Source organism: Crocuta crocuta, unplaced genomic scaffold (assembly GCF_008692635.1).
Source record: "Crocuta crocuta isolate KB4526 unplaced genomic scaffold, BGI_CrCroc_1.0 scaffold228, whole genome shotgun sequence".
Taxonomy (NCBI): Eukaryota; Metazoa; Chordata; class Mammalia; order Carnivora; family Hyaenidae; genus Crocuta; species Crocuta crocuta.
This window is the reverse complement of record NW_027532820.1, coordinates 2,998,020-3,017,309: the sequence shown is the minus strand read 5'-3', so window position 1 is coordinate 3,017,309 and position 19,290 is coordinate 2,998,020. Positions and strand designations below refer to the sequence as shown.

The window sequence follows — 19,290 nt, the reverse complement described above, 5'->3', positions numbered from 1 at the left end:
TCTCTCTCTCCTAGAAATAAATAAAACATAAAAAAACAAACAAACAATGCTTAATTCTACTGGTCTAGTTACCATGATGATTATGATTAACCTGGATAACTAAATAGTCATCCAAATAGTTGGTGACACATATCTTACTTTACAACTGGCTCTTAGGAGTTTGACAATCCAGGAGCCTTAGAAATGACTTCAGGGCTGACAGACCCACAGAGTATCAGGGAAGACTTGTCTGGCAGTCTTCCTGTCTGGCAGGCTGTTTTCCAGAACTTTCTCAAGCCTTCAAATGTCTTTCTCCAGTTCCTGCAGCACAATGTGCATCCAGCAAACAGTCACTGATGGTATCATGTTGTCACATTTCATTCCAGAGGATTAACAACACAGAGAGGCCCATGGGGACAGCCCTCCATCCAGAGAACATTACCCTTTCTCTCCCACCTGGAGTGGAAATTCATGAGAAAGTTCCTAATCTTATAAAGCTTAGCCCCAGACAAGGAAAAAACGTGTCTGAGGAACCAGGAAATGAAAGAATAAATAAACATAATCCTCTTGAATTAGTTTGTGTAACTCTATTGTTTAGCTTTGGCCTGTAATTATCAATACTAAATATTACGGAATAATTTTTGGACAAAGACATCTGCAAGAACAAAGGAATGGCCCAGAAGTTTATTTTCTTGCATGTGAAACTTACAATATTGCAGGAAACCACCAGTGTAGCGCTCCCCATTTCTCAGTTATTTTAGTATTTGACAATGACAACCCCACATGAGGTGGGTTCCTCTGCGACACAGTCAAGTCGTATCAAATACCAAGGCTTATAAGTAAAACATACACGGCTTCCTGCCTCCAGGTAGCTGAGAACAATCATCCACTGACCATCTGGCACAGGCTGACATTGAAGACAAGGCTGACCTTCTTCCATGGGCACGGAGACTGGGGCAGGAGATGTGGCAGCTACAGGACTTGCTACTACTCTTCCGATGTCCCGTCTAGGATGTATTTGAAGGAGAAAGGAGAAAACTTGTAACCGGCCCCGACGTAGAACTTGTTCTGGAACTCCACCCTTGGGGAGGGAGGGAGGTAAAAAAATAAATAAATAAAAAGTGAGATAAAAACATGTAAGCTAGAGGCTGGCAGCCAAAGGGAAGAATTAGGGCATTTGTAAAAGCAAGCACAGGGTCAGGAAGGCGTGCCGGGGCAGGCGCTCAGGCTCCTCTGAGGCTTCTACAAATCCTTCTCTTGCCTTCCACTCCCACTTCTCCTTTCGTCTCCCATCCCACTTCCTCCAGGCCTCTGCTACCAGCCTCCCTCTGGCTCCCACGAGCAGAGAAGCCCTTGCTGTGAAGCCGTGTCTCACAAGCTGGCGATGAGAGAACGCTTTCCAAGGTTGCATGTGGTTTTTCTTCTCCATCCTCATCTTAAACATGGGCCTTATGCTGTTTCACAATACCCAGAACCTTGACTGAAAAACGGTCTTTAACTTACATCGCAGACATCACGCATGATCGTTCATGCTTGATTATGATACAAGTTCATTTCCTTAATGACATGGGGAGAGATGATGTCATAACCTGAGCCAGGGGGCGCTGTGATTCTCTCCACTCGATACACAGAGTGTGCAAACTTCTTTATAAACAGCGCACACAGAGGGAGGTAGAAAGCATCAGTGAAAGCTAAAGAGACTGTGTGGTTTAGGGGTATGAACACACGCTCAAGATTCTTGGTCAAGATATGACTTGTTGGAAACACAAGAGCTTCAACAAATGTTTTCATATTTGTAAACCTAGTGATGGCTGATAGTCTCCGGACACATCTGTGAATGTCAAGGATCTCCTGTGAGTGCCTTCCTCCTTCCAGGTACCCTCCTTCTGTTTCCACGGTGAAGAGGTGCCTGTACTTCTGGTATAATTCCTGCACTCAGCACTATGGGCCCAATATCCCAGAGTCACTAAGTATGTCTCTGTGAGCCTGTTTCAGATCTGCCATCTTACCAATACTTGCAGGTGTTCCTTATCTTGAAGCTAGTTGTGATATAACAAACAAACACTTAAAAGAGAACAAGTAAGGGGCTCCTGGGTCACTCAGTCAGTCAAGCGTCTAACTTCGGCTCCAGTCATGATCCCACAGTTTGTGAGTCTGAGCCCCAAATCAGGCTCTCTGCTGTCAGTACAGAGCCCACATGAGATCCTCTATCCGCCTGTCTTTCTGCCCCCTCTTACCAGCTCTCTCTCTCTCAGAAATAAACATTAAAAAAAAATAATAATAATAATAATTAAAAAGAATGAGTAAATGGGAACTAACATTTATCATAGGGCAGCCATTATATATGTATACACATACACACATGCACACACATATACACATCAGCATGGCGTAATATTACACCAAAAGGTGACTCAAACTAGGTCAGATGTACCCTCAGCTGGTCCCATGGCCCATCATCTCTCTAGAGCACACAGAGCCCCCATAGCGCAGCCACGCTCACCAGTGCAGTCGCAGGGCGTGCAGGAAGGCAGAGAGGCCCTCCATGATCAGCAGGATGGCTACCGTCAGAACAGCAAAAATGGCAAAAATGATAAAGACTCCAATGAGTCCCCCCCAGCCTCGCAGGCGAAGGCCAATGTTCATCACCATGGTCCAGAGCACTTCAGACAGTTCTGTAAGAGCAAGAGAAACATTCTCAGCCACAGGGTTTATGTGGCAAGTGCAGGGTTTTTTCATACCATATTCCTGGGTCTGCACACCCTAGAATCCCAACACTGTGCTCTCAGGTGGAAAACTCAGGCACATGTGCCCTGGGGCACCTGCATGAGATTGTCTATGGCAGTGCTCAAAATAGAGGAGTTTCTGTCATGACGACAAACACATGGAGGCATATTATTCACCAGTGAAAGTGAGCAAACAATAGCTACCAGCAGCAACATGAATAAATCTGAGTAACAAAATGTTATGCCACAGAAGTAAAACACAATGGAATACATAGAATATGATTTGACACAGACTGAATGTTCGGACTGAATGTTCAGACTGAATGTTTGAGTTCACATGCTGAATCCCTACTCACCAAAGTGATGGTATTTGGAGAAGGGGCATTTGGGAGGTGAATAGGGGTTGATGAGGTCATAAGGGTGGGGCCCTCATGATGGGATTAGTGCCCTTATAAGAAGAGAGACCAGGGAGCTTGTTGACACTTTCCCTTCTGGGGAGATACTATCATTACATTGTTGGATTGAGACTTGAGGTCACCCATCCAAAAGGTTGCATGGCCCAGAGAGATTAAGGCCTGTCACTTGCAAGTAGACATAGGGACATGATGAGAAGAGAGATGTGAGAGCACAAGGTGGGGTATCTGTACCTGTGCTGTGCCCTGTCCCCCAGCTCTGGCTTTCTGCTGGATTAACACAACAGAAAAGTGTGTTAACTTCCAGTGTCTCACTCTCACTTCCTCCTTGTACCCCCATTCTTAGTTAAGCAGTCAGTTAAGCATCTGACTCTTGATTTTGGCTCAGGTCATGATCTCAGGGTTGATGAGTTTGAGCCCCAAGTTGGGCTTTGTGCTGACTGCATGGAGCTTGCTTGGGATCTTCTTGTGTGCTCATGTGCTCTCCCTCTCTCTCTCCCCAACCCTCCCACCNTCAGCATCCGACTCTTGATTTCCGCTCAGGTCATGATTTCGCATTTCGTGAGTTCGAGTCCTGCATCGGGCTCTGCGCCCGCAGCGCCGGCTCTGCGCCCACCTTCCCTGTCCCTTCTGCGGTTGCCCACACTCCCTCTCAAAGTAAATAAATAAACTTTAAAAAAAAAGAATGGATTAAGCAGTTAGGATTAAGTGAAAGGGTGTGGAGATAAGGAGATCACCCAGGATTATCCACATAGGCTCAAGGCCCAAGGTAACCACAAAGTCCTTAGAAGAAGGCAGCAGAGGAGTCAGAGCCAGAGAAAATAGAGACATGACGATGACGAATGAAGCAGGAGTCAGACTGATGAGCCCAAGAGCCAAAAGTAATGCAGGTGGCCTCCAGAAACTAGAAATGGCAGGGAAATGGATTCTCCTCCAGAGCTTCTAGAAGGAACTCAGCCCTGCTGACATCTTGGTTCTAGAACCCCAGAACTGTAAGACAGTAAATTTGTATTGTGTTAAGCTGCTAAATTTGTGGCAATTTGTTATAGCAGCAACAGGAAACTGATACAGTGGGTAACTACTCCAGTCACAGAAAGTCAGGCCTACTGAAAAAGTCACTTCTTCCTATTTCCTTTGGGCAAATATGCCGGAAATAACCCAGAAAAGGTCCTTTTCCAAACAAGCACTTTGCTTCTGTTTCCCGGGGGGAGATCTGATTGTGAGCCCGAGGGAGCTAACTCACCGGCGTGAGCCAGGCTGAGGGCCCAGAGCCGGAGGTAAGAGGCTGTGTTCGAAATGCAGCCCAGGCAGTACTCGATCGTGTGGATGGCTTGATGCACAAAGATGTCTCCAAAGTTGAACTGAAAGAAAGAGTTTTTTATTCTATTTCATTAAGTATTTTCTACATGGAAGGTATTACTAATGATACACAGATGAATAAGACATGGGTTCCGCTGTTAAGTCACTTCCAGTTGAACTAGAGGAAAACAAATATTAATATACTCTTAGAGAATTAGCAGCACAAAGTAAGGTACAGTATGTGTGCAGTAACATTTCCCAGAAATAGTTGAAAAAAGTTCAAAGAAGAAGAGAGACCAGCAGGTAAGTTGTCACAGGAGGTGAGATGTGCGCTGTGCCGTGAAGGCTGGTGAGGCATCGGGAGGTAAAAGATAAGCAAGACCATTCCTGGTGAAGGAAATGACTCCCCGTAAGGAGAAGGTGGGTTGTTGGGAACATCGGGAAGGCAAGTTCTGGGCGGGAAACAGTTTGGCTGGAAGTGGGAGCTTGTTTGGTGAGGAGTTCAAAGGAGAGCCCAGGCTTTGAAGTTTCAGTAAAGAGCAGAGTTGAGAAAATAACCTGGAGTCAATGAGGAACCATGANGGATAAAGAAGTATTTGGGGAGACAATCTGGTGGAAAAATGGACAAGCAAAGGCAGAGTCTGTAAGCAAAAGAGCCTGTTTGTTGATTAGCTTACTACTCCAGAGATGGAGAGGAAGAAACAGCACACAGACAGCAACAGCATGCTGTTTCCTTCATTCACTCTGATGCTGTGGGGGGGTGGGGGGAGGGGACAGTTTGACTGGCACTATCCTGGCCCTTGGGTGGCTCACAGGGTAGTGGGGACAGTGTGCAATAATCAAGAGTCAGCGGTACTGTGGGAATGCAGAAAAGGGTCTTATACCCAGCAGGGGCCAGCGTCATACAGGGCTCTGTGGTTCTTGAGTGTGAGGAGCTAAAAGAATGGCATTGACATAAATGGATAAATTGGAGAAGGAGATTAGTTATATGTGCAGGTGTGTTGTGTTTCAGGTGACAGCTGGCCACACAAGTAGAATCTCAGCACACAGTGGTAGAGGGAGGACAGGTTCAGAAGAAAAGTCCAGGCTGGAGATGAACATCTAGAACCTCACCTGTGGGACGTAAGGGGACCAGGAAGAGACACTAGGGGAAGATCACAGAGCTCCTAGCCTGGGAAGATATCTTCATTTGGAGGTGAGAAAGAAAGAAATGGATGCTGAAAAGAAAATTTCAAAGAACCAGGAGTCATGGGGGTGCAGTCAAGGATGGAGAAATACCAAGGAAGGAATGGAGGATGTGGTCAACCATGTCGGGAACTCTGGAGAGAAGACGGGAATCAGCGCCTCTGATTCAGCAATGAAAACAGCTTAGAGGAGGTGAAGGACAGGGGTAGAAAGGAGAGAGAAAGAGGCAAGAGAGGCAAGAGAAAGAAGAGAGAGAGAAGCAAGGTAATGGTGGAATGTGTGGCAAAGAATTGACCCCACCCAAGGAGAGGGCTGGCTTGGTGCTGGCTCCAGGGAGGTAACCTCTAAACTCCTGACATCTCCCACATGAAAGAACTGTCTGTGTTATTCATGGTGAGCCCCTGGGACCACATCTGATTGTTCCTGTGGTTGGAGGGTTGAGACGTGGACCCATGCGTTCAAGCCCAATCTCCAGGGAGCAGATGGAGCAGAAGATTGAATACAACCACGGAGTTGCCTATGTAATAAAGCTTTGGAGGCTGGAGCTCAGGCGAGTGTCCTGGGCTGGCACACTGCCACATATCGATATCTGGGAGACTAATGTCTCTCTAAGAACACAGAATTCTGGAATTTGGAACCCTCCCCATGTCAGATTCTGTCTATGTGACTCTTCCTCTGGCTGCTTCTGATCCATATATTTGAGTTACAGTAAAAGCCTAATTGTAAGGGTTGAACTCTGTTGAATTCTGTAAGTCATCCTATAAATTATCAACCCTGAGAGAATCTGAGGGGACCCTGAATTTGTAACTGACTGGTCTGAAGAGAAGGTGGTTCTGGGGGCCCCCAAACCTATGGCTAGTGTCGAAGTCTTGGGCGGACTTGGCAGTCTGGAGAAGTGTGCCCGTAATCCAGTCTGGCCAACACCTGGTATGGAGGAAGTTGGAGAGGACCTTGAAGGGGCAAGAGAGTCAAGCCTGTGTACTCTTGGCAATGACTGTACTTGGGGGAAGAAACCTATAAATGGAGCCCAAAGTTGTCCAAACAAGAAGCTGGTTCGTGGCGGAGGGAGAAGGTGAACACTAACTGGGTAAATATTGAAGGCATGGCATGAACAGATGAGAGAGCTTGTACTGGACGGGCTGGGACTGGATGAGTCAGACGATGTGTGGGCTGGATTCTAAAACATCCCCACAGGTCCGACAGGCTTAGGAATATTAATAGCCACTAATATGGGTTACTTTCTGTACCTGGAATCTAGTCGGAAAAACGTGATCCAGATTTTTCATTAATTCTGATGGACCATCCATTAGTTTAAATGATTTTTTTTTTTAGTAATTAACACCACAAATGGAGCTTCTTATAGCATCTCTCAGGCTTTATAGGAACCCTGCCCCCACTCCAGGATTAGAACAGAGATCCAGTTAAAACCCCCAGCCCATTCAGGCTTATGGGATACTTCAGCGGTGGTATAAAAACAGCCACCTGCCTTCATCTAGGGAAATGTGGCACATTCCCAAGGGGGCGTGGCAGATCTCAGACAGAAATGTGCAGGGCAGGAGGAGGGAACAAAGCAACTCTTGAATTCACAGGAGAGGCAGATAATGTTACAAGGATAGGTCAGCAAAGTCCCCATGGAGCCAGGGCTGGGTTGAGACAGGAGAACAGAGGGGATGGCAGCGGGGCATGCTTATGTCAGGGAGGCGGGCTGAGCATAAATAACTTGCCTTTTACTTCTTCAGAAGGGCTAGATTCGGGCTCTGCTCTCATAGCTTGAGGGGTACTGACTGGACAGCGTAGAATAAACATAGCTGGTTCCCACGGGTACAGTTTTGAGTCAAGGAGGCCTCACTAGCAGGGCGCCTGGGTGGCTCAGTTGGTTAAGCACCTAACTCTTGATTTCGGCTCAGGTCATGATCTCATCGTTCGTGGGATCAAGCCCCTCCTGTCAGGCTCTGCGCTGACAGTGTGGAACCTGCTTGGAAGTCTCTCTCTTCCTCTTTCTCTGACCACCCCCCCACAACTCACACTTGGTCACTCTCAAAACAAATAAATAAACTTAAAAAAAATAAAAAGGAGGACTCACTAGCATTGAGGATCTCCTATGTCAGTAAATCCGAAGGCTGATATTCACCTCATACTCACAGATACAGCAGTAGCTAGGTTAAAATATTAAAACACTCCTAGACGGGGTGGTGAGTGAGTAGCTATTCTATTCCTATATACATTCCCCCTCTTTTGGGGCCACCCCAGCTTCCCATGATGCTATAACTACAGGACTGCCGCAGGCAGGGTCCTCCTGACCCTCCCAGGTCTACTGCCTAAGTGCTTTCAGACGGGCTGGTGCCCATGCCCTACTGGCTGTTAAATATTTGACTCTTACCCTTGATGAGATCCCACATCTAGAATCTATACAAACTGGGAAGTCTTTGTTGGGTGTGGAATCCCACGTACCTCTTCTTCATGGTCATCCTGAGCCCCGTGGCCACCTCCAGAAGCCCTCTGACCAGTGCTCATGGAAGGGCTGGAGTTGTCACCTTCGCTGTCCTCGGTGGCATCTTCTTGGATCATGGATGTCTGTAGCTGTCAGCAAGAAGGAAGTGAAGCAGTAAGTTCACCTTATGAAGAATTACAACAATTCTACATAAAATGAAGGCTGTTGCCAAATATTAACTATGTACCAGACACTGTTCTAAACTCTATATATCACTTCATTTAGCCTTTGTAAAAATCTTTTCTGATTTGCACAATTATCACCTCACTCTACAGAGAAGGAGACTACAGCACAGGAAGGTTAAGAAATGTACTCAAGATCACACAGCTTGTAAGGCTACTTAGTGGCAGAGCCAGGAGTCAAATTGATTCCTGAGCATGTGTTTTTCTCCATGGTGCTCTGGAATGTGCCAAACTAATCCATCTTTACAGTAACCCAGTGCACGTACAAGAGTACCTCTTATTAAAAAATAATATGCATTGTCATAAAATTGTCAGCTGGTACCTTAGACATAGCCTTGTGACCTGAACAGCCAAATTTCTATAGGCAAAATTAGGAGAGATTACTGACTGCTATGGTCTGAATATTTGTATCCCCCCCCAATAATTCATATGTTGACATCCTAAACCCCAAAGATGATAGTAGTCAAAGGTGGGGGCCCTTGGGAGGTACTTAGGTCATGAAGATGAAGCCCTCATGAATGAGATTAGTGTCCTCAGAAAGGAGTCCCCATACAACTTTCACCCCTTCCACCATGTCAGGACACAGTGAGAATGCAGCTAAGAACAAGAAAGGGGGGTGCCTCACCATAGTGAATATGCTCCAGCCTTTGATTTTGAACTTTACAGCCTCCAGAACTGAACAATAAATTTGTTGTTTATAAGCTACCCAGTCTGTGGTACTTTGTCACAGAAGCCCAAAAGGACTAAGACAACGACTTTTTCAATAGTAATATAATTTCAAAAAATAAAAACATCACTTTATAAAAATAGCTACGAAAAAATTCAAAGAAAGAAAATCTAGGTATAATTCGCATGTAATTTGGCCCAGTTTTATCCCTAGGTCTGAACAGAAGATTTCTTTCAGGTCACTGTGAAACTTAATGTCCCATGTCCAAAGTGTTTCCTAGAATGATTTCATGGGGGGACGGGGCATATTGCAAATTAGGCATTAAGATGTCTTTGCCTTTCTTTCTTTAGTGGTTTTACACCTACTATTTGGAGTGCCATGGGCAAAGGTAAAAATGGAAGTCCATATGCCATATATTTAAATATTTAAGAGTTATAAATCAAGGCAACGGACTCCTAAACATATCCATCCCTAAACTCTAGCCTTTTCTGGTCATTATCCTGGACTTGATTAAAATGAAGATGAATAATTTTATAGAAACATGATACTGGACTTTGTGAATCCTAGTGCCAATCTTTTCCCACTTTACTAAATACCCCACAATGTCTGAGCAGGGTGCCCAGTGAAATAAGATGCACAACAACTCAATGTTAAATTTAGTTACTGACAACTTTCTAAAAACACATGTGCCCAAAGATATGCACAAGGATATTTACAGCATTGTTATCTGTAGTCACTAAAACTAGAAACAGGTCGAGGACTTCCAGGGAAGATGGCAGAGCAGGAGGGTCCTAAGCGCACCTTCTCCCACGGACACTCTTAAATAATACCCACATCAGGGTAAAGGACCCAAAGACTGGCAAAACAACAGGCTCTCCACGGCTAAAAGTAGAGAAGAGGCCACATCAGAAAAATGCAGGAAGGACAAAGATGCGGTTGGGGAACAAACTGACCTATGGTACTGTCCACAGGAGGGAGGCACCCACAGGCATAGAGAAGGGAGAGGAGTAGACCCCACCCCAGACACCCCAAACAGGGAGGACCCACACTGGGAGGACAAATCCTCCTATCATTTGGCTCTGAAAACCAGAAAGTCAGAACGTAACACATTCTTACAATCAGTGGGGCTTAACATTTGGAACTGTAAAACTCAGCAAGCTCTATCCAAGGAAAGTCAGAGGGTGGGAGGAAACTGAGTCCCCACTCTTAAAGAAACAGCATAACAAACAGACCTGCTGAGATACAACATAGAAGCAGCAACTTGAAAAATAGGGATTTAAGGGAAGAGGATTTACTTATTAATCTTAGAACTTGTGCCGGGAGAGGCAGCGACCTTTAAGAGACTTCTCCATGAACAAAACGCTGTCAGAGCCATTTCCCTCCCCCACCCCCTAGCCTAGATACACAGGCACCTGCAGGAACCAGTACAGCCAACGAACACTCGCCACCTACCTTGTTAATAGCACTTCTGCTCCCACCAATGCCCCCGCATGCTTCTCTGCCAACCACCCCCTCCAACTGACCCTTGGAATAAGTCCATCTAACATGGCACCACAAGCATGGCAGTGTGCAAGCAGCCCCCACAGAGGCCAGCACCATCCCAAAGTGGCTTTTGCCCTGGGGAGAGGAGAAGATAACCACACAAACATATTCAAGTGTGGCCCAAGCAGTGGGCTGGGGGCAGATATCGGGCCTAACTGCAGACCCTGCCCAACAACAAAAGCTTCTCAGGGACAACATAGGGGAAATGGCCTGCAGGTTGGTGCTACTGCATCTCTGTCAAATGCCTGGTCTGACCCACCTCAAATCCAAGGCAGTCCCAGACTAGCCGCAGGGACAAAAAACTGCCCATAACAGGTAAAGAGAGTCATTGGAGATGACTGGACTGAAGAAAAACACAGCTCAGCCACAACAGTAGGGCAAACACAATACAAATAGAAAACATCCCTGAAGTGCAAAGTCCTAGAGAGCAGGGGACATTGAACTGCAGGGCACTACAGAACCACTTCTTCATGAGGCCACTACTTTTAAGAGCAGGAAACATAGCTGACATCCTAACACATAGAGGCAGACACAGAGAGTTAGACAAAATGAGGAGATGGAATAATACGTCCCAAATGAAATAGAACAAAATCACAGCAAGAGAGCTAAGCAAAACAGAGATAAGTAATATGACTGATAGAGAATTTAAAGTAATGGTCATAAAGATACTCACTGGACTTGTGAAAAGAGTGGAGGACCTCAGGGAGACTCTCAAGGAGATAGAAAACATGAAAAAGAACCAATCAGAGATGAAGAACTCAATCACTGAGATTAAAAATATACAAGAAGGAATACATCGTAGACTAGAGGAAGCAGAAGAATGGATTAGTGACCTGGAGGACAGAGTGATGGAAAGCAATCAAGCAGAACAAAAGAAAGAAAAAAGAATAATAATAATAATAAATGACAATAGATTAAGGGAACTCAATGACACCATCAAGTGTAATAACGTTTACATTGTAGGGGTCCCAAAAGAAGAAGAAGAAAGAGAAGGGGGTGGAAATTTTACTTGAAGAAATAATAGCTGAAAACTTCCTGAATCTGGAGAAGGAAACAGGAATCCAGATTCAGAAGGCACAGAGATGCCCCAACAAAATCAGCCCAAAGAGGTTCACATCACACATGATAATTAAAATGGTAAAAAGGAATGATCAAGAGAGAATTTTAAAAGCAGCAAGAGAAAAGAGAAAAGTTACATACAAGGGAAACCCCATAAGGCTATCAGTGGACTTTTCAGCATAAACTTTGCAGGCCAGAAGTGAGTGGCATAATATATTCAAAGTGCTGAAGGAAGAAAACCTGCAATCAAGAGTATTCTGTCCAGCAGGGCTATCATTCAGAATAGGATTGATAAAAGGTTTCCCAGACAAATATAAATTCACCACTACTAAACCAGCCCTACAAAAAATGTTAAAGGGACTCTCTGAGTGGAAATGAAAGATCATAATCAAGAGTAAGAAAAGAAGCCCAAAAGCAGTAAAATTAAGTACATCTATAAAAACGAGTCAAGACATTAAGTAAGTAAAAGGATGTAAAGTAAGACACTATGTACCTAAAATGTGAAGAGGAGAGAAGAGTACAAGTTTAGTGCTTTTTGAATGGGTTCAAACTTAAGTGACCATCAATTTCACATAGACTGCTATATGCATAAGATGTTACATACAAATGTAATGATAACCACACATCAAAAATTGGTATTTTGCATATAGATACACAAAAAGTAAAGAAAAAGGAATCCAAGTATAACACTAAAGAGGGCCACCAAATTGTGGGAGAAGAGACCAAGAGAAGAAAGGAACAGAGAGCTATAAAAACAACCACAAAACGAGAAACAAAATGGCAATAAGTACATACCAATCAATAATTACTTTAAATGTACATGAACTAAACACTCCAATCAAAAGATATAGGATGACAGAATGGATAAAAAAGCAAGGCCCATCTCTATGCTACATAGAAGAGATCCACTTCACCCACATGGTGGGGCCTCCGGGAGCAGCACAGCAGCTCCCAGTGGGGGTGGAACCCAATTACACCAAATCCCACCCCTCCTGGGAACTGCTTGTCTACTTGAGTGGGACTGACACTGATCAAACCAGACAGCCTCTACTCCAGACCAGCACAGCCACTGGTCCAAGCACCAATAGACAAGTGTCCTGTGGTTTTGTATGTTAGTCTGTTTCTTTTTTCTCTCTTCTCTTCCCTTTTCTTCTTTTCTCTTCCTTTCTCTCTTCTTTTTCTTTCTATTGTTTTTTTCTTTGGAATCTGGCTTATAGTTTCTGATGTTATTTTTGGTCAATTCTTATTATATATACTTTTTGTTTTGTTTTGTTTGTTTGCTTAATCGGTCTTTTTCCTCTATTCTTTTACACTTTTCTAGATCTCCGTCTTTATTTTCCTTTCTCTCTCTCTGGATTAGCTTATAGTTTCTTTGATTCTCTCCTTGATCTTCTTTTCCCACCCCTTTCATTTTTCTCTTCGTAAGGGATCAGGTTCCCTGTCTTTTCCTTTCTTCCAGGGTTACCTCAATGAACAAAGCACACCTGGTGGAAGCTCCACACAATCCACCACTGTGAGCAAGGAGGATCTTTGCAGAGGACGGGCCAGTGGGATAGAACAGCCAAATAAACAACAACAGAGTACATCCAACACACTCCAAAACCATTTCCTGAAGTGCCAGGCCCTGGACCGTGTATGGCTCCTTTTTAATATAGTAGTACTTGCAGTGCAGGACACATAACAAGCTATCAAAACATGTAAAAGGCAGAAACCTAGCCAAAACGATGAAATGGAAGAATTTTCCTCAAAAGAAAATCCAGGAAGAAGTGACAGCCAGAGAATTGCTCAAAACAGATATAAATAATATATATGAACAAGAATTTAGAATAACAATCATCAGACGTAATAGCTGAGCTCGGGGGAAGAAAGGATATAAGACAGCAGACAATCTAGTGCTGCAGAGATCAAAGACTTAAGAAATAGTCACAATGAATTAAGAAATGTTATAAATGAGATGTAAGATAAACTAGATACAGTGACAGCAAGGATGAAAGAAGCAGAGAATAGGTGAAATAGAAGATAAAATTAAGAAAAATGATGAAGCTGAAAAAAGAGGGAAAGGAAATTATTAGAACATGAGGGGAGAATAAGAGACCTAAGTGATTCCATGAAATGAACCTATATCCATAACATAGGAGTTTCAGAAGAAGGATAGAGAATGGGAGAGAAGGTTTATTTGACCAAATTAGCTGAGAACTTCCCTAATCTGGAGAGGAAAACAGACATCCAAGTCAAAAAGGCACAGAGAATTCCCTTCAAAATCAAGAAAAACAGGTCAACACCACAACATATCATAGTGACACTGGCCAAATACAAAGATAAAGAGAGAATTCTGAAAGCAGCTACGGACAAACGGGACTTAGCATACAAGACACATAGGATAGTAGCAGACCTGTCCACTGAAACTTGGCAGGCCAGCAGAGAGTGGCGGGACATATTCAATGTGCTGAGTAGGAAAAATATGCAGCCAAGAATTCTTTATCCACCAAGGCTGTCATTCAGAATAGAAGGCAAGATAAAGGTTTTCCCAGACACACAAAAACAGAAGGAGTTCACGACCACTAAACCAGCCCTGTAGGAGATCCTAAGGGGGGCTTCTGTGAGTGGGAAGCAGCAAAGACTACAAAGGACCAGAGACATCACCATAAATATGAAACCTACAGAGAACACAATGACACTAAATCCATATCTGTAAATAATCACTCTGGATGTAAATGAACTAAATGTCCCGGTCAAAAGACACAAGGTATCAGAATAGATTAAAAAAAAAAAATCCATCTATATGCTGCCTACACCAGACTCATGTTAGACCTGAGAACACCTACATATTGAAAGTGAGAGGATGGAGAACCATCTATCATACTACTGGATGGCACAAGTAAGCCAGAGTAACCATACTTACATCAGACAAACTAGATTTTAAAACAAAGAATATAACAAGAGATGAAGAAGGGCACTATATCATAATTAAGGGGTTTGTCCATCAAGAAGAGTTAAAATTGTAAATGTTTATGCCTCTAATCTGAGAGCACCTAAATATATAAATCAATTAATCACAAACACAAACAGATGTATAGATAATACCGTGATTGTAGGGAACTTCAGCACTTCACTTACAGTGATGGACAGATCGTGTAGGCAGAAAATCAATAAGGAAACAATGGCTTTCAATGATACATTGGACCAGATGGAGTTAACAGATGTATTCAGAACGTTTTATCCAAAAGCAGCAGAATACACATTCTTTTCAAGTGCATATGCAACATTCTCCAAAACAGATCACATCCTGGGGCACAAAACAGCCCTCAATAAGTATAAAAGGATTGAAATCCTACCATGCATACTTTCAGATCATAATGCTCTGAAACTTGAAATCAAACACAAGAAAAAATTTGGAAAGCCCCCAAATACATGGAGTTTAAAGAACATCCTACTAAAGAATGAATGGGTCAATCAGGAAATTAAAGAAGAAATTTTAAAATATAAGGAAGAAGAAAGGGGAGGCAAGATGGTGGAGAAGTAGGGAGTGCCGTGCAGTTTGCTCGCACCCATCTCTCAAACAGAGAAGGGCTAAAGCCATAGGACACTGAGCCGCAGGAGTTTGGGAAGAGAAAGAGACAGAGCACCCTGGGAAGGCAACCTCCTAAGTGCTGAGTGCAAACTGGGGAAGATAAAAGCAGGCCTTACGGGAGATACGGAGGGGACAGAGCCCCCTTGCAGGCAGTCGCGGTGAGTCGAGGGGAAAAGAAAGAGTAGCTGAAACTGCTCATAGAACTGTCCCTGGAAAAGAGAAAAACCTCGGCTTGGAAGGAAGGTGTTTTTAGTTCTAGCTGGGGTGCTGACTTTGAACTAGGTGCCCCTGGTCCCAGATGGCCCAAGGAAAAACTGCTCTGCGCTCCCGGCACCATCCCCAGCAGCGCGGTATGGAGGCAGCAGCCCCGGGCTGCTTTCCCCTGGCTTGACCCCCTGCAGCGCGGAGGAGGCGGATCCCAGGCTGTGCCGCCACTTGACCCTGGCGGATCTGAGGCTGCGCCGCTTCCCCCACCCCTCGACCCGGCAGCAGGGAAGCAGCGACTTATGGGACTGTGTTTTGGGCGGTATCAATACAGCAAACGGACTGGAACCTGGAAACGAGGCAGGGCGGGGGGCATAGAGCACCACCCACCTTAGCTACACGGACAGCACAGAGAGATCGGACCCAAAGGAGTGATTTGCAATGCTTGGATAGAGAAAAGACGAGGGCGCCGCCATTTTTCTCCCCGCAACCACCAAGGCGGGGCCTCAGGGAGCTGCCTACAGGATGCACTGTCCTTTGTCTTTTGGGTATTTTTTTTCTTTTCTTTTCTTCTTTTTTTTTTAAAATTTATTTTTATTTTTATTATTTGTCTTCCCTCCTTCCTCTTTTTTTCTTTTTTGGTTTGTTTTGTTTTCTGTCCCTTCCTTTTTTTTTTTTTTCTTTTTCCCTTTCGGTTTCCGTGTTTGTTGAATTTGTGCATTTGTGTACCTTTGTTCCCTGTGTAGTTGTCTGTCTGTTTTCTTTTCCAGGGCTACCTCAAAAAAAAAAGCCAAAGTACACATGGTGGAGAGTCGCAAATACCACTACGAGTAGAGAAATAAAATAACCAAAGTCTCAACAAGAGAAACCAAGAGACTCCATTCAAAGAACACTTCTAAACAGACAGGACCTGGACAGTCAAAGAGCCCTCTTTAATACAGCAGCAATTGCAGGTGCAGAGTACACAACAAACTTGTAAAACTAACAAGAGATAGAAAGCTAACCAAAATAACAAAACCGAAGAACTCTCCTCCAAAGAAATTCCAGGAAGAAATGACAGCTAAAGAATGGCTCAAAACAGATATTAGCAACATAACTGAACAAGAATTTAGAACAAGTCATAAAATTAATCGCTGGGCTTAAGAAAGGCATGGAAGACATCAGAGAAACTATTGCTACCAAGACTATGGAGCTTAAAAATAGTTGTGATGAATTAAAAAATGCTACAAATGAGATGCATAATAAAATGGAGACGTCCAATGCGTGGATTGAAGAGGCTGAAAGGAGAATAAGTGATTTAGAAGACACAATTATAGAAAAAGAGGAAACTGAGAAAAAGAGAGATAAACTGATCCAGGAACATGAAAGGAGAGTTTGAGAGCTCAGTAATACAATTAAACAGAATAATATTCATATCATAGGAATTCCAGAAGAGGAAGAGAGTAGGAAAGGCGCTGAAGGAGTCCTTGAACAAATTATAGCAGAGAACTTCCCCAATCTGGGGAAGGAAACAGACGTTGAAATCCAAGAGGCACAGAGAACTCCCCTCACACATACCTTGAATTGATCTTCTACACAACATATCATAGTGAAACTGGCAAAAATAAGGACAAAGAGAGAATTCTGAGAGCAGCTAGGGATAAAAGAGCCCTAACATGCAAAGGCAGATTTATCAGAGTGGTGACAGACCTATCACTGAAACTTGGCAGGCCAGAAAGGAATGGCAGGAAATCTTCCATGTGATGAACAGAAAAAATATGCAGCCAGGAATCCTCTTTCCAGCAAGCCTGTCATTCAGAATAGAAGGAGAGATAAAAGCCTTTCCAAATAAACAAAAATTATAGGAATTCATCATCACTAACCAGCCCTACAAGAAATCCAGAAGAGGACTCTCTGAGGGAAATGTTGCAAGGAATGCAAGGTACCAGAGACACCACCACAAGCATGAATCCCACAAAGGACACGATGACTCTAANGAAGAAGAGAAATAGTAAAAATCAGAGCAGAAATAAACAGCATAGAAACCAAAGAAACAATAGAACAGATCAATAAAACCAAGAGTTTNAAGACAGTATGGCATTGGCACAAAAACAGACACATAGACCAATGGAATAGAATTGAGAACTCAATTGGACCCAAAAATATACAGCCAACTAATCTCCTACAAAGTAGGAAAGAATATCCAATGGAAAAAAGACAGCCTCCTTAACAGATGGGGCTGGGAGAACTGGATAGCAACATGCAGAAGAATGAAACTAGGTCATTTTCTCATACCATACACAAAAATAGACTCAAAATGGATAAAGGACCTGAATGTGAGACAGGAAACCATCAAAACCCTAGAGGAGAAAACAGGAAGCAACCTCTTGACCTCCAATGCAGCAATTTCTTACTTGGCACATCCCCAACAGCAAGGGAATCAAGAGCAAAAATAAACTACTGGGACCTCAGCAAGATTAAAAGCTTCTGCAATACAAAGGAAACAATCCATAAAACTAACAGACAATCGACAGGATGGGAAAAGATAGTTGCAAATGACATATCAGATAAAGGGCTAGTGTCCAAAATCTATAAGGAACTCACCAAACTCCACACCCCCTAAAAAAAAGCAACCCAGTGAAGAAATGGGCAGAAGATATGAACAGACACTTCTCCAAAGAGGACATCCAGATGGCCAACACACACCTGAAATGATGCTCAGCATCCCTCCTCATCAGGGAAATACAAATCAAAACCACACTGAGATACCACCTCACGCCAGCCAGAGTGACTAAAATGAGCAATCAGAGTGCCTAGATGCTGGCGAGGATGTGGAGAAATGGGCACCCTCCTACACTGTTGGTGGGAATGTAAACTGGTGCAGCCCCTCTGGAAAACAGTGTGGAGGTTCCTCCAAAAAATTAACAATAGAACTCCCCTCTGATNGAAAACAAACCACAAGAGGCTCTTAATGATAGATAATACACTAAGGAGTGATGGAGGGAGGTGGGGGGGGATGGCCTAGATGGGTGATGGGTATTAAGGAGGCACTGGTGATGAGCACTGGGGGCTGTAAATAAATGATGAATCACTGAATTGTACTCCTGAAACCAATATTGACTGTATGTTGGCTAACTAAAATTTAAATTTAAAAATTCCTTGTCTGATAAATAAATAAATAAAAAATCAACAAGTTAAAAAAAAAAAAGAAACTGGAAACCAATCACAGGTAAAGTCTGGAAAACCTTCAAAAACATGGAGGTTAAAGAACACCCTCCTATAGAATGAATGGGCCAATCAGGCAATCAGAGAAGAAATTTAAAAATATATGGAAACAAATGAAAATGAAAATACAACAATCCACACTCTATGGGATGTGGCAAAGGCAGTCCTAAGAGGAAAGTACATTGCACTCCAGGCCTATTTCAAGAAATTCGAAAAAGTGCAAGTGCAAAATCTAACAGTTCACCTAAAGCAACTACAGGGAGAGGAACAAGAGCACCCCAAGCCCAGTAGGAGAAGAGAAATAATAAAAGTCAGGGCAGAAATAAACAATATACAAACCAAANGGCAAACCATGAGAGACTCTTGAATGCTGAGAACAAAGTGGGGGCTGATGGGGGGGGGGGAGGGGAAGGGGGATGATGGGTATGGGGGAGGGCACTTGTGGGATGAGCACTGAGTGTTATATGGAAACCAACTTGACAAACTATTTAAGAAAATAAATAAATAAAATAAAATATATGAAAGCAAATGAAAATGAAAACACAATAATCCAAACCTTTTAGGATGCAGCAAAGGCAGTCCTAGGAGGAAAATACATTGCAATCCAGGCCTATCTCAAGAAGCAAGAAAGGTCCCAAATATACAACTTAACCTCACAACTAAAGGAGCTAAAAAGGCAGCAGCACAGAAAGCCCAAAACCAGCAGAAGAAGAGAAATAATAAAGATTAGAGCAGAAATAAACAATATATTAAAAAAAAAACAACAGT

General features: G+C 43.5%; 1 protein-coding gene across 4 annotated transcripts in view; it reads right to left on the bottom strand.

The window, feature by feature from the left end:
• Positions 1-648: 648 nt before the first annotated feature.
• Positions 649-19,290, bottom strand: part of ATP6V0A4 (ATPase H+ transporting V0 subunit a4) — a 96,084-nt gene continuing 77,442 nt past the window's right edge. For all 4 annotated transcript variants that reach the window (XM_077781085.1, XM_077781083.1, XM_077781084.1 and 1 more), the window contains 4 exons: positions 8,054-8,182; positions 4,362-4,479; positions 2,483-2,654; positions 649-1,060 (listed from right to left, as the gene is read on the bottom strand). In XM_077781085.1, coding sequence (XP_077637211.1) covers positions 967-1,060; positions 2,483-2,654; positions 4,362-4,479; positions 8,054-8,182 — 513 coding nt within the window. In that variant the 3' untranslated portion in view covers positions 649-966. The remainder of the gene's footprint in view (positions 1,061-2,482; positions 2,655-4,361; positions 4,480-8,053; positions 8,183-19,290) is intronic.